Raw genomic sequence first — 15,396 nt, 5'->3', positions numbered from 1 at the left:
TTGTTCAGTCACTATGTATTTATAGACCTCTCTGCATTAGTTATTTTTAATCTGTGGCAGTCTTCACAGCGTGTCTTTGTCCTGTCTTCCTCCTCTCGGCCCCAGATGGTTTCTCTGTATTAGTGTAGTCTTTATCTTACCATACAGAGCATGCTGAGGTGCCTGCTCTTGTGATTTGTTGCTACAATGAAATTGAATAGAATTTGTCTAACAGCAGGAAAGCAGCACAGCATGGCTGTGAAAGCAGGGTTACGTCTATGAGACAGCACCGTAATATTTTGCCACTAAAATCAATAATTATTGTAACAAATAATTGGAATCAAATATTGATGAAAATAATTGTGATAATTAATTTGGTCATAGTGATGAAGTCCAAATTACAAGGCTGCCGGTCCAGACGGTGTAGCTGAATGTGAAAAGGAAGCACGGCATCATCAACACCTGTCTGAGTCACACATCCCCACTCAGCCCTCGTGGAAGAAGTGTCAAAAAGATGAAGCTGAAAAGCTGAGAGAGAGGAAAGCATGAACAGAAACTAAAAATAGATGCAGCTGCCGCATCGTGAACATTAGTACCACCAACAACTAACCAACCAGCCTCAGGGTGCTGGACTTGGGGTGAAACCCTCCATGCATGGTCAAGAGCTTCCTGGTCTTGATGTCAGTGGCTTCTATCTCCTTCTTTGGGCAGCTTATTATCCCAGCCGGGTACCTGATCACATCAGGGCAGGTGTTGATGGCCCGGGTCTTGTTCTTATCGTTCAGCTGACTCCTCAGGACTTGCCTGACCCTCTGCAGGTACTTGGTGGCTGCGGTTTTTCTAGTGACCTTTCCATGACTCCCACAAGACTTTTTTGAGCATGTTGTAAACTTTGTGTTTCTTTGGAGATCCCAAAGATAATTACTGGTGGATTTGGATCAATCTTGGTGTTAAGAATATTAGACAGACAGGTGAAGATGTCACACCAAAAACCCTGAAGCCTCGGACAAAGTGCATTTCCATAATGTGTCATACGTTTTTCACAGAGGGGAGTCTGGGTACATTTTGTGAAGTCTTTCCCTTGAGTAATGTAACCTGTGTACAATGTTATACTGAATTAGACAGTGACGAGAATTAATAAAAAGCCAAAAATCTTCCGATAGGGAAATCCCACATTACTTTTGGATGAATGAGTTGAAGGTGTACTCATCTCCTGTAGTGCGTCATAGAATAATGAGATTCTCTGTTCGGACCCTGGCTATCACTAAGGCATCTATCCACATCCATCACGTAATGTCGCATACTGCTGTTTCTGATGTCATTTAAAAAAAAAAAAAAAGGCATCTATCCAAGGTGTCGGACGACATGCTTTCAAAATGCGGCAGACGTGTGCGGATATAATTCCGTAGGAAGGAAGAAAAAAAAGAAGAAAAAAAAAGAAGAAGGAAAAAAAAAAGAAAAAAAAGAAGAAGGAAAAAGAAAAAAAAGAATGAAAGTCCAAGACCAAGTTTATAGCCAACCTCTGTGGTATTTGCTCTAATGTTAGCATGCCAGTATGATCACAGTTACACTGCTGATGCTTAGCACATATAATGGTTTACCTGTTATTCTTAATAAACTTATTTGCATGCTAAAATTGGCCCATCGATGTTTATAATACAAAGGACTGCTGAGGCCCATTCTCATTGGTTATCTGGTGACAGTCTGATAACCAATGAGAGTGGGCAGTTTTGGACATGACAACTGCAGACAATGAAAAATCAGTTTTTCAAATATATAATAATTTAAAATGATCATTATATCCACTACTTGAACTTTCCGCCTCATCCAGCTAATCTATGTCACTCTGAGGACAAAAAGAATAACTTTGGATCCCTGTATTGGTGGCAATAACCCATGATGCCCCTTGGTTTCAGCATTACATCATACTAATGTTTGGCTACCCTAACAGCTGCTGCTGATGTCATAAATGAAATTGGAATAAATTGTATTAATTGCAATTACAACCATACACCGCACAAGGAATCAAAGAGTCAGTACACCAAAATAGATCTCAAATATTTTTAGTAAATATATTAAATTATTAATATATTCCAATGCAAGTTCAAGTTGATTAAAGTTGTCTTTTGTTTTTTTTTTTTAATTTATATTATATTATGCATTACAATAGAGAAAGTTACAAGTTTATGAGTTATATTCAGAGAGAATCTTATTCTGAACTCAAATTTATCTTTTTTTTTTTTTAACATCTAAAATATATAATAAATACATCTGTAATTTCCTGGGTAGTGCTAGTATGTTGTAGTTCTTCTAGCATACATCTTCATAGTATTTTCTTGTTTTACTCCTCCTCAGCATACTGGAATGCCACTCGTGCTTTTATGATCCTGTCGGCCATGTCATGCTTTGCTGGCATCATCGCAGGAATCCTCTCCTTTGCCCACTTTTCTGCCTTTGAGCGGTTCAACCGATCATTTGCCGCTGGAATCATGTTCTTTGTTTCAAGTAAGTCATTGATGCAGAAAACAATTAACATTTTAACATTTATTAAAGTGATTATTTGGAAACTGATAGTATCATTATTTTTATCATATTAGTATCATATTATGTCTAACTGTGTGTCCACTATACCAGCTCTCTTTGTTCTGCTTGCAATGGCCATTTACACTGGGGTGACTGTGAACTTCCTGGGCAAGCGCTTTGGTGACTGGCGCTTCTCTTGGTCCTACATACTAGGCTGGGTGGCCCTGCTAATGACCTTCTTTGCAGGTTTGTTTATCTAGATGAATCTTAGTATCAATACAGTGATATTTAACAGTTTTTGGAAATGCAGAAAAGCATTGAATAAACCAAAATTACAGCAGGTCTCATTTATTAATTTCTTAATTATAATAACACAAATACATTTGAGTTTTATGAACACTTTCATTTTCTGAAAATGTTATCCATACTTATATATGTTAGAGCTGCTGGATTTCTGAGTTAGTACAGTCTTTACTTGTCAAACTATCCATCATAGCCTCGCCTCTGTCAGTGCGCCCCAGGGTGGCTGTGGCTACAATGTAGCTTGCTATCACCAGTGTATGAATGTGTGTGTGAATGGGTGGATGACTGGATGTGTAAAGCACTTTGGGGTCCTTAGGGACTAGTAAAGCACTATACAAATACAGGCCAAATACAGGCTATGTATATATTTTCTAAATCTTCTACTCCATACACGAAATATATGTCTTACTATCAGAAATCAAAGTCTGTTTGGCATGTTATATTATAGAAATTGTCTCTATGTCTCTTTAAAGATGACTTTTGTTGATGTTTTGCAGGTATATTCTACATGTGTGCCTACAGAATGCATGAGTGCAGAAGAGTGGCTGGCCCACGTTAATGGAAAGAGGAAAAAGTGTGTCAGGGCTGCGGAAGACATTAGTTTACATTTAAAGATTGGCACCGTGGTGGAAAACAATAAAATTTGGAAAACTGCATATGTACCAAATGTGTATTTTTTTTATTTTTTTATTTTTAAGAAAATGGTCAAGGATAACACAATCCCATTAAACAGCTTAGGATCATAAGCAATAGTAAGATATCCAAATTTAAGCTTGAATATTTTAAAAGATTTCAGATACAGGTCTGTATGTATGAATTGTTAAATATAAGGCTCAAATCCTGATATAATTTCTGTAATTTATAGTAAATTAATAGAATAAAATGAATATGTACATGTGATATTAAATATGATGTGATTTCAATCTTAGCTAGAGTTGTTGGTCTACGCTTGCAGCCTTGAATCAGTGCACCTACACTTCCTAAAAATAATCTTTTCTCTAAAGAAGTAGAAGTTGGAGGAGGAAAAGTAGAAGATAATGGGATCAATGAAAGTGTTGAAACAGCTAAGCAGAAAGGTGTAGTACCTCCACTCTGGGCTTTGTCCCTGGATGTAACCCACTAAATGAGATAAATTGTATGGCAGAACACAAATGAGGAACACAGCAAGAGTCCCTGAGGCCATGCCAATGGCCTTCTGTTTCTGCATCTGGGATATTCTGGACCGGCTGTACAGAATCGAGATGCAGCGCAAGTAGCAGTAAACACAAATAAGAAGAGGTATGAGGCAGAGTACAAAGAAAAACTCCAGACGTACTGGGAGGAGGATCTCCAGCTGCTTTTTTGTGATGTGTTCATAGCACACACTGGAGTTATTGCTAGACAGAGATGGGTGATGCTGGATGATGAAAGCGATACTGCAGTGTGCTGTCGAGATCAGCCAAATAACAGCACTAATAGCAACTGCATACACGGGTTTGTGCAGTTTATGATAAGTGATAGGAAATGCTGCTCCTATGTAGCGGACCACGCTGACTGCCATCAGCAGCAAGGAGCTGGTGTAGATTGTGGAGAAAAAAGCAAAGGATGTGATGGAGCACATGAAATGAGATAAATTCCATTTCATACCAGATGCTGCCTCGTGCATCTTGAGAGGCAGAATGATCAAAAACAGCAGGTCAGAGACAGTCAGATTGAGTAGCAGGATGTCTGTTGGAAGTGGCTTGGAGTGGATCTTGACACTAAACGCATAGAGAGCCAAGAGATTGCAGGGGAAGCCAATCAGGAATGAAATGATGTAAATGAAGAGAATGATCTCACTGCTCACAGTGGACTCCATTATGGACCTAAACCAAAATAAACAACACAGATTAACTTCTTCTTCTATGCTTCTCATACATCTTATACATATACAGTATTATTAAATCTAATATATCAAACCAAACAGTAATGAATAAAATAAATTTACAGACGTTAATTGGCAAGTAATGTAGGAATTTTCAAACTTCAGAAAGTGAATGTCTCTAGTTAAACAATGAAGGAAAATCAATGTCTTGCAGTTATGATCAATAGATAATACTAAAGCATCAGTGTTGCTTGCTAAACAATTAACATTTTACGTTAGTATAGATACAGTTATTTAGGAAAATGTGTTTCATTACTTCAATCACTTAGAGGTGCTAAAACAAACGAGGCAGTCAGCTGTCATCAGTAGATGATTTTCAGTAGCAAATAGGATCTTGGTATATTTTTACTTACCAAGCGGTATAATATTTCTCCGATGTCAAAACTTCACAATTAACACTCCGTTCTGTTCTTTTCATCAAAGACCTCCAGTTTCTAATCCAGGTTTAAAGATGAGTTGATATAAAATGTTAGAAGCTTAAAACTCCATGCGACACACTGGGGCACACTACAGTGACTAACAGCAGACACCAGTAGGTTAATATTAACTAAAATAAATAACCGCAGCTCATGTTGACTTTCATCTTAGATATGTTAACAAAGGACCTCCTGTCACCAAAATAAATTATTATCATAGTAATTTCCTTCGGGATTAATAAAGTATTCTGATTCTTATTGATTCTGATTTGGATTTCATGAGGCCAGAAGCCTGCATTTATTAGAATTCAAGATATTTTCCATTGCTCCATGAGAAATTTGTGATTTTAGGAGCACTGTGGAGATTACCTATACATGTAGCCTTCAGTATAAAAACAGTTTTCCTTGACTTAAGGAGAGTTTATACTCTCCTTAAGTCAAAGTCACTGGATGTCATGCCTAAGGACTTTACAGCACATAGACTGAAAGAGCTGAAGATTGACGGTCTGCTCTATATCCTGAGTTTATCCCATATACTCCTTGTTATATCAAAACACTAACACTGACCACCAGGGGTTAAAGTGGGGTTTGACAGACGAGAAAAAGATACATAACATAGTGGTTTAATGTGTGGAAAACATGTAATTTAAAAACAAGTTACTGTAGTTTCTACTGCTAGCTCTACTAGATTTTTTGTTATGTACAGGCTGTAAATTTATCTTATCTGCACTGTGCCCACATCACAGTGATGAGCAGGACAACAGGATGTGTTAAGGATGCAAGGAGGACTGTGGGAAGTGATTTTTTCTTAGTTTTTTAGGAAATATCACCATGCACTCGATATTATGCATTAATCAGCACCTCAGATTTAATTTCTCATTTACCGAAAATACTGAATGCCTTACCAGATTCTTCTTGCCCAGTTTAACCCTTTGCTCAAAGCCAAAGTACATCTGCTGACTTTCTTTACCTTTCAGACTTGTATCTTTATTCTTGTTAGTCAAGAATAATATGTGACCTTAACCAAGCAATTAAAGGTCTCTTTTAAATTTAGAACATTAGAAATACATTTGTGTAAATTATTCAACAAAATATCCAGTTTTATAGTTTCAAAGATTAAACAATACAAAACAATCTGATGGTGGAATATATTTTTATTATAGAAGATTTCACAGTCAATCAGGATAACAGTTCCAACTTCTAATACTAATGCGGTCCAAGCACGACCACATTAGCAAAGAGGCCACTGAGAATAAAGCTTTTTGAGTAACAATATGACACACACTCAATAACGTTTAATCAGAAATATTACTGACATACACACATTGCCTTCAGACAGCTGTCTCGTGTTATTTCTGAGTGTTATCCAGGTTGCACTGTTCATAGTTTAGCTGGGATCCTTATTTTACCAGAGACCGAATTTTTGTATTCATTTGTCGAGACAGAGTTGAATGAGCACTAAAGAATCGCTTGAAATAATATAGAGGTATCATGTTGTCACACAGCACAAAGGTCCTGAGTTCAATTCCACCGTCAGGCCAGGGTCTCTCTGTGTGGAGTTTGCGTGGTCTCCCCATTTTTCTGTGGGTTCTCTCTGGGTACTCTGGCTTCCTCCCGCAATCCAAAGACATGCAGTTAGTGGGGTTAGGTTAACTGGTGATTCTAAATTGCCCATAGGTGTGAATGTGAGTGTGAATGGTTGTCTGTCTATGTCTTTGTGTTAGCCCTGTGAGAGACTTGCGACCTGTCCACGGTCAGTGTTGGGGAGTAACGGAATACATGTTACGCATTTAAAATACAAAATATGAGTAACTGTATTCCGTTACAGTTACAGTTTAAAAAGGTAGTATTTAGAATACAGTTACTTTGTTGAAATAAATGGATTACACGGCGGTACTTTCCTGTTTCATATTGTCGCAGGTGAGGACTGTTTCGGTTTTGTTTGACAGCTATGTTCTGTAGTTCCAGGCGGCAGCGTTGCAGTTGCCATGGTTACAGGGTGACGCTCTGCGTGTGTTTCCTGGGTGAGAGAGCGCCTTTTTGTTGTTGTTGTTGTGCTAAGCTAACAGGCAGAATGCTACAGGCATAGCCCTAAAGAATGTAGCCTCATGGGCAGTGTAGTCCGTGCTGCAGGGAGAATGGACTGCCATACTCGTTATGTGTCTGTGAGTGCGAGGTGGAAGAAAAAGGAGAGTCGAAAAGTACGAGTTGTCATCGAGCAAAAACGGGAGCTGGAAGCATGTAAATATAATAATAACCACTGCAGCCAAGGAGAGAGCCTGACGAGCCCAGTTGTAAGTAAGCTATTAAGACTCGACTGTACGTTGGAGCAACCTTTCAACGCTTCTCTCTGTCTCTCGCAAGCAGAGTTGACCCAGACAACAAAGTAAAGCCATTTTTCGGCTACAAGCCCGACAAGGAACCCGTATTAGTCAGAGGTCCCTTTACTATGGTTTGGAGCCGCGGACCTTCAGTAATAGTAATAAATCACACAGCAATAGTACATTCATGTAGTTGTAAAATGCATGATAATATGTTAAGTAATCCAAAGTATTCAGAATACGTTACTCTCATTGAGTAACGTAACGGAATACGTTACAGAATACATTTTAGGGCATGTATTCTGTATTCTGTAATGGAATACATTTCAAAAGTAACCTTCCCAACACTGTCCACGGTGTACCCTACACCTCTTGCCCTCTGACAGCTGGGGCCCTGAATTGGAAGAGAATGGATGAATGGGTGTCAAACGTATTGTGTCTACTTGGCTGACAGCTCTCAGAACATCTTGTTTCAAGAGACAGGTAGACTGGGAAAGGATAACTGGGGGATCTGAATAGACCAAATTTAATCCAAACTATTGAACATCTGCTTATTACTAATTTCACCTTTCAAGTATCTTCAATAAGAAGTAAATTATAGAAGAAGACTGTCGGTTTGACTTAATATGATGTTCTTCTGTCCTTTATTATTATTATTATTATCATTATCATCATCATCATTAACATTATTATTATTATCATCATCATCATCATTATCATCATCATTAACATTATTATTATCATCATCATCATCATCATCATTATTATTGTTTTTTGTTTGTTTTTGTGTCCATGTTCTTTGTTTTCAGCAAGTCATGGCTACACAAACCAAATTAATAATTAATCTAGTGAATTTCCATATGATGCAAAAATAAAGTTCTCAAAAAGTTCACAGCAACTGAATTGAGCATTACCTATAGAATGATAAATTATATTATGTGCACCTCTCTGCATACCAGACCAATTTTCTTTGAACTGCGTGCAGTGGCCATTTACAGTGCTGTGACAGGCAAGTTTCCAGGCAAGCGTTTGAGGCTGATTGGCCCTGTTTATGACCTTCTGCGCAGGATTGTTAATGTAAATGAGTGTTTTCAAGATATGTAATATTAAGGTATTCTGCTAATAGTAAAACAAATCAATAGATAGCATTACAGAATAAGAAAAATGCCATCTTTGCTTTAAAAAAATTAAATCAAAAATACATTTCAGTTTTATAAACACTTCTATTTTCATTAACATTTTATTTTGAGTCATTGAACAGTTATGAGGAAGTTCAGATAAACCCTGTACAGCTATTTCAAAAAAAAAATTCTTATGTCTCGCTATCAGTAAACACATTTTCTAAACACATGCAAAGTGACTAGATCAGGTAATAATGCATCAGTTTATATCAAAATGACCTCACTTTTCCACTATGCGGCACCAGTGTTACGCAACAATGTTTTTTTGTCTTTTTAATCACCAAAAATAGTTTGTGTGAGTGGGGAGCAGAAAACTTGGATATATTTTAGATTAAGATAAAATGTGCCAGACATAAGAGTTAAATAGACTGTAATGAGATTACATACTGCATATTATTTTATCTCTGTAATGTGCACTCAAACAAATATAATCAAACTAAATATGAACAATTGCTAATGAAAGGAAATGTTAGTCTAGCTAGAGCTGTTGACATGTCCTTGGAACCGTGAAGGACTGAGCATACAATTCCTGAAAATGAACTTTTCACTTGACAAGCGGAAGATGGAGGAGGAAAAGTAGAAAATGATTGGATCAATACAGGTGTTGAAACAACTAAGCAGCAAGCTGTAGTACCTCCACTCTGGGCTTTGTCCCTGGATGTAACCCACTAAATGAGATAAATTGTATGGCAGAACACAAATAAGGAACACAGCAAGAGTCCCTGAGGCCATGCCAATGGCCTTCTGTTTCTGCATCTGGGATATCCTGGGTCGGCTGTACAGAATCAAGATGCAGCGCAAGTAGCAGTAAACACAAATAAGAAGAGGTATGAGGCAGAGTACAAAGAAAAACTCCAGACGTACTGGGAGGAGGATCTGCTTCTGCTCGTCTGTAAAATGCTCATAGCACCAAGTACTGGAATTATTGCTGGCCAAAGATGGGTGATGCTGGATGACGAAAACAATGCTGCAGTGTGCTGTCGAGATCAGCCAAATAACAGCACTGATAACAATTGCATACATGGGTTTGTGCAGCTTCTGATAGGTGATAGGAAATGCTGCTCCTATGTAGCGAACCACGCTGACTGCCATCAGCAGCAAGGAGCTGGTGTAGATTGTGGAGAAAAATGTGAAGGAGGTGATGGAGCACATGAAGTTGGGCAGATTCCATTCCATACCAGATGCTGCCTCGTGCATCTTGAGAGGCAGAATGATCAAAAACATCAGGTCAGAGACAGTCAGGTTGAGCAGCAGGATGTCTGTTGGAAGTGGCTTGGAGTGAATCTTAGTACTAAATGCATAGAGAGCCAAGAGATTACAGGGGAAGCCAATCAGGAATGAAATGATGTAAACTGAAAGAATCACTCCACTGTTCACGGTAGATTCCATTATGGACCTAAACCAAAAAAAGAAAAAGAAAAAAGAACAGATACCAATCACAGTTTAGAAAAAATATACCCCATAATAATAAAACATTTAGCTTTTTTCTGACAATTTAAACACAGAGTAAAAGACAGCTGCCTGTTCAAACGTTCACTGATCAATCACATTGAACAGTATTGAACAATATTGAACAGTTTTATTTCCAACCTGTCTATGTAAATAGTTAAATGCATAAATAAAGAAGTAAAATAAGCACCTTAAATATTGCTTAGTTGATACTTTTGATTTTTGCATTTTACATTGTGGTGAATAAAATGACTTTTATTCACTGATCAGTGCCAAAGAAATGAGGCAGTCGACTTTCTGCATCAGCCGTAGAACTTCATCAACTGTAGAATCTTCTGTATTTGGTGTGATAAGGTAAATGTATTTACTCACCAAGCAGAAGAAAGTTTCCAGACTTAACAACAACTAAAATTCCATTCTGCAACTTTCATCAAAGACTTTCAAGTTGTAACTCGTGAGTTCAAAGATGAACTGATATAAAATGTTAGAAGCCGGAAACAGTCACGCTGAAGTCACATGTGACTTCAGCGTGACTAGTACCAGTGGTTAATATTAACTACGATGCAAAACTGCAGCATGTTAACAGTTTGTCTTAGATGGGTTAAGACCTCTTCCTATGTTTTACTCTCCTGTAATCATTTATGAACTTATAATTAGAATTAAAAATGATATAGTTACGCCTACAACAAAACTCAGGGAAGAAATAATCATTTTATACATACATTTTTTCCCCCAAGTAGACAATTAATTCATAGTGTTTTAAGATATTTGTGATTCCAGCAGCGCAGGGGAAAATAACATGTAGGCTTTAACCTCTATAGTTCTGTTATCTGTTGCTTAGGAACAGTTTGTCAATGATTTCCTTTTCACGAAATTGACATCTCTTGCAACAGGAAATAACTATGGTATCAAGTATCTTAAAAATATCACTGGTCCTTTTGCAATCTATGCTACTTTTTAAAAATGTATCGGTGCTCATGCTTAAGTAGAATAACTTCAGCAGTATATGTAACTGAAATGGGAACAACTGTGTGGAACCTACAATGTAAAGGGCTGGCCATAGCGCGGAAGGTAGAGCAGGCCATCTATTAATTGCAAAGTTGGTGCTTTTGTCCCCGGCATCTCTAGTCTGCATGACAAATATCCCTGGGCTAGACTCAAACTCCAAGTTGCTCTTTGTGGCATCCACTGGAGTATAATGTGTGTGTGGATGGGGCAATGGGGCATGTTGTATAAAGCGCTTTAAGTTCTCAGGTAGAGTAAAAAAGTGATATAAAAGAACCAGTCCATTTACCACTCAAAACAAATGTCCTCATGTCAGTAGTTTAAAAAATGTTGCAATGCACACCCTGTAGGGAGTAAAAGTCCAGTGCATCAGCAATAGAAAAAAAAAGATACAGTTAGTGTAATTCAGGAAATGTAGTTCTGTTTGTAAGAGTCTATATTGACTTTCAGTCTGATTCATGCTCGTCATGTGTTTTATACTTGAAACAGTAATGGCCAGTTATGAAAATGACTGTACACTTATCGCTGGCTGTATTTCAACCTAAGAGAAGTATGTGGTGTTGCTGAAGGAAATCTTTTACTCTCAGCTGAATTTATTCTTCTCTGGTTCAATGGCTTTCTGAATCAGTGTGTAGATAGGAGGTTACTGTTAGCGACACACCAATGCTGCAACCCTCCACCACAACTTCCTTTTCCAGTTTCACAGAAACATTAAGACGCTTGTATGTACATGTATGTCAAAATTTATAACAAAACAGTAGATCCCAAAGTTAAGGAGCTTGCTTCATTTTCATTTGCTGGTTTGGTTGCCTATTGTTTCTTTTGGTTAAATGTACTACATTCATTTTTATGGCAGTTTTAGGTTTCTTTATGAGAATGAACACTGCCAAGTGACTGGACTGTATCAATAATAAGGAAAACTTGTAGTCAAATATTCCAAAATTACAACAGAACTAGGGCTGGGCGATTGGACAAATATATGGAATATCATTTTTACAAGGGCGATTGATTGATTTATTTGTCCATGTGTAAATCTGCTCATAATGATGGAGCTAATAGAAGTAGTCAAAAGAAAAAATAATATTTGCGATGTTTTAACAACACCGTCTTTCATCCGTGAGCAAATTCTCACGGAAGTGGCACACCGCTTTGGTTACATCCTTAGATTTACCTCTTTCATCCGGTTTAAAGCCAAAGAAATCCCAAATTGGCGACTTTATATTTTTTGGCATTTAGTTCGTCCATGTGTGGAGTTGTTCTGTTTTGTAAACGTGCAAATCAGTCGTTGCATGATTACATTGCTCCGCCCTTTAAAAGTCTGCGTATGTGCCAATATATTGCCCATCGTCGATTATTGGGCTTACGATTGTTTTTACATCATACATACATAAATTTTTACATATCGCCCAACCCTAAGTAGAACTAATTAATTGTGTACCAATTTCAAACAAATCTCAAACATTTCAAATACTAACATCATTTGTTGCCATCAGAAAACACATTTTCTACACAACAGTTTTCTGTGAAACAAAAACTCATGTTTCTGGAGTAGAAACATAAAGCATTAAGAGATATTTCAGAGATATTAGATGGTGATCTACATAGCATCTGCTAAATATCTTACATATCTTATAACAATACCCAAATATTATTAAATAATATATTGAGATCCAACTCTTATCTTATCTACACCACGTCCACTTTACAGTGATAGAGGTGGAAAACAGGATATGCTGAAGATGTAAGCAGATCGTGTGGGATGCGACTATTTTTTTTATTATTACTGAGCAAATATCTCCATGCCCTCAGCTGGAAGCAATGAGAGCTTATATTTTTTTAAAAATAATTTAGCCCTGCTAACAGCCACTTCTGGTTATAGCTTCCTTCACATTTGAGAGTTTTATCTTTATAATACCTGCTAAATATTTGACCCTATAGCAAAAAGAACTTTTTTGAATTCAGAGCATTAGAAACAAATTTGTGCAAATGTATTTAACAAAAACATACACTTCCATAGCTCCAGAGACTGAACAACAATACAAACAACCTGATGCTGGAATATATTTTTGTAACAGAACATTTCACATTTAATCAGGAAAACAGTTCCCATGAGCAAGAATCACATCAGCAAAGAAGAAATTGAGCATAAACCTTTTTGAATAACAATATGACATACACACAAAAATGTAATCAGAAGTGTTACTTACATACACACATAACCGTTGCCTTTAACTTCCTGTTCTGTGTTACTTCGCAGTGGGTTCTCGGCATCATGCTGGCTTTCCGTCACTCTTTTCCTCTCTCTTTCTTTCTCCCCTGTCAGTCTGTGCATGTGTTTTGTGGGTATAGTGTTTACCTTTCCTCAGTGGTTGCTCAGCTGATCTGAATCACCTGCAGCTAGTTGAACAATCAGGCCGGCTACTTAATGTTGGAGCAGACACTCAGTCATTGCCAGATCTTTGCGTCAGGTGGGTACATAATTCTTTCTGTGTCTCTGTGCAGACCTTTCCATGTTTGCCTGAGGCCTGTGAGCTTTATACTTCAGAGTGTGTGTGTGCCTTGGAAACCCATAATACCTTCGCTGCCACTTAGGGACCTTAAAATGCCTCACTGATTACATTATTTCTTTCCTCAAACAAACCTGTAAATAAACCTTTTGAATTCTTTCCAGTGCTCAGCATGTGGGCTTCTGTCGGTCTCCATGACTCCAAGTTGTGAAATAGATAGTTTGGCTGGTATCCTTATTTTACCAGTGACCACATTTCTTTCATTTATTGAGACAGAGATGAATATGCACAGTAGAATTCTTTGAAATAATGCAGTCCATATAAGTAGATATATAGGTGTCAGTCAAGCAGCCACAGCTCAGAATATTTCCCTTCAGAAGGCAGGAGGATAGAGTTACTGTGGGACCTAAAAAGGCCAAATTAAAATATACCTGTTGAACTGCCAGTCTTGTGTGGTTGCAATCAAGCCCCCCTTTGAGTTTTTGGGTTGGTTCTCTGGTTGCTATCCAGCAGTGACTATCCTGATGGTTCTGGTTACGACAGTGCTGCACCTGTTATCTTTAATCCCCTTGCTGATTGCCGCTGCAATAGACTCTAGGATCTGGTCCTTAGCTCGGTCCCATACAGCAAGTGTTCAAGATGTGCTCGAGGGTCCCTGTCCCTGAACAAAGGCAACAGGCTGGCTACTCAACCTTGTACCATGAGAACATCTGGGAAGCAAGTCAAACTTCCTGGATGAGGAATTTAATCCTCTGGGGGTTACATGAGCAGATATCTTGCCAGCTGACATTTTGCTTCATTGCCTGCTCCCACTTTATCAGAATAAGTGCACCTCCTCAAGAACTAGTTAACATCTTTCCTTCTTGTTGACCAGGACTGAAGGAATGCTCCCAATCCCAGCACTGCCTCTTCTTTCTTCCATCTCCTCCCAGTCTTGCTTGGACAGCAAGACTGGGAGGAAATGGGACTATAGTCATGGGCACCTCATATACGAGCGAGGGCCAGATAATTCATGAGAGAATCTGCTGCTAAACCCATGGCTTGAACTGCCCAGGGAGACCAGACCTGTCTATCACCTTCATCCACCCCTTGAGTTTGATGCTGGTTGCCATGATAAAATCTGTCCTTTAAACTGCATCTGAAGACCTTACTAAAGCTCTTTGTTTTGTTTTGTTTTGTTTTGTTGTTTTTCTAAAACAGATGTAATCTGTTTCCCTAGCTTGAAGTGGAATCGGTCTGTGACCCTCTGTTTCTTCAGGGCCAATAACTGGCGGGTTTGAAGTGCCCAGGACATGAGGCTTTCTAACTATGGAGGAGCCACTTGGTCCCTGGCACGGCTCTGATGGATGGTTGCCTTATTCCCAACTCGCTCAAAATGCAGAAGATAACAGATGAAAAAAATCATAACTGAAACTTGTACTGGAGAAATAACTCTTGGAAACAGGAGTACAGAAGGGTGAGGTAACCAGTGTTGGGGAGTGACAGAATACATGTAACGGTGTTACGTATTTAAAATACAAAACATGAGTAACTGTATTCCGTTACAGTTACTATTTAAAAAAAGGTGGTATTCAGAATATGGTTACTTTTTTTTTTTTTTTTTTTTGTGTCCCGTTTGGTGCCCTACCGGCCATTTAGATACATAACATGAGTAACTGTATTCCGTTACAGTTACTATTTAAAAAAAGGTGGTATTCAGAATATGGTTACTTTTTTTTTTTTTTACGACCCTGATTTTTTTGGTGCCCTACCGGCCATTTGGTGCCCTACGCAGTGTGCGTTATGTGCGTTTGCGGAGCTACGGCACTG

At 38.2% G+C, this 15,396-nt stretch overlaps 3 protein-coding genes across 4 annotated transcripts in view; 1 reads left to right on the top strand and 2 right to left on the bottom strand.

Annotated features, from left to right (window-relative positions):
• lim2.5 (lens intrinsic membrane protein 2.5) overlaps nucleotides 1-3,467 on the top strand; it is a 15,120-nt gene extending 11,653 nt beyond the window's left edge. Inside the window, exons 3-5 of the mRNA XM_005925508.3 lie at nucleotides 2,335-2,484; nucleotides 2,614-2,748; nucleotides 3,303-3,467. Coding sequence (XP_005925570.1) covers nucleotides 2,335-2,484; nucleotides 2,614-2,748; nucleotides 3,303-3,364 — 347 coding nt within the window. The 3' untranslated portion in view covers nucleotides 3,365-3,467. The remainder of the gene's footprint in view (nucleotides 1-2,334; nucleotides 2,485-2,613; nucleotides 2,749-3,302) is intronic.
• Nucleotides 3,468-3,748: 281 nt separating this feature from the next.
• On the bottom strand, nucleotides 3,749-4,642 carry LOC121814798 (free fatty acid receptor 2-like). The gene has a single exon (XM_042222360.1). It carries the CDS (start codon nucleotides 4,640-4,642, stop codon nucleotides 3,749-3,751), a length of 894 nt encoding a protein of 297 aa, XP_042078294.1.
• A 3,532-nt stretch (nucleotides 4,643-8,174) lies between these two features.
• LOC102311469 (free fatty acid receptor 2) lies at nucleotides 8,175-15,053 on the bottom strand. Of its 2 annotated transcripts, none has more exons than XM_005925506.2 (2): nucleotides 13,288-15,053; nucleotides 8,175-10,022 (listed from the first exon to the last, which is right to left on the bottom strand). In XM_005925506.2, the coding sequence occupies exons 1-2, from the start codon at nucleotides 13,410-13,412 to the stop codon at nucleotides 9,101-9,103; spliced, it is 1,047 nt and encodes a 348-aa protein (XP_005925568.1). In that variant the 5' UTR covers nucleotides 13,413-15,053; the 3' UTR covers nucleotides 8,175-9,100. The 2 variants fall into 2 exon arrangements, with proteins under 2 accessions (XP_005925568.1, XP_005925569.1); XM_005925507.2 differs by lacking the exon at nucleotides 13,288-15,053 and adding an exon at nucleotides 10,448-12,677.
• Between the last annotated feature and the right edge of the window lie 343 nt (nucleotides 15,054-15,396).

The sequence above is a fragment of the Haplochromis burtoni genome, unplaced genomic scaffold (genome assembly GCF_018398535.1).
Source record: "Haplochromis burtoni strain Fernald_Lab_line unplaced genomic scaffold, NCSU_Asbu1 Contig_84, whole genome shotgun sequence".
Lineage (NCBI taxonomy): Eukaryota > Metazoa > Chordata > Actinopteri > Cichliformes > Cichlidae > Haplochromis > Haplochromis burtoni.
This window is presented reverse-complemented; position numbering and strand designations above follow the sequence as displayed.

What these genes read in the sequence shown, in the direction of transcription:
- LOC121814798 (XM_042222360.1), bottom strand. Translation starts at nt 4,642, where the DNA reads ATGGAGTCCACTGTGAGCAGTGAGATCATTCTCTTCATTTACATCATT.
- LOC102311469 (XM_005925506.2), bottom strand. Translation starts at nt 13,412, where the DNA reads ATGCACAGACTGACAGGGGAGAAAGAAAGAGAGAGGAAAAGAGTGACG. An exon ending in GGCAACGGTTATGTGTGTAT is followed by an intron (nt 10,023 to 13,287) that starts GTAAGTAACACT and finishes TTTTTGGTTTAG; the next exon opens with GTCCATAATGGAATCTACCG.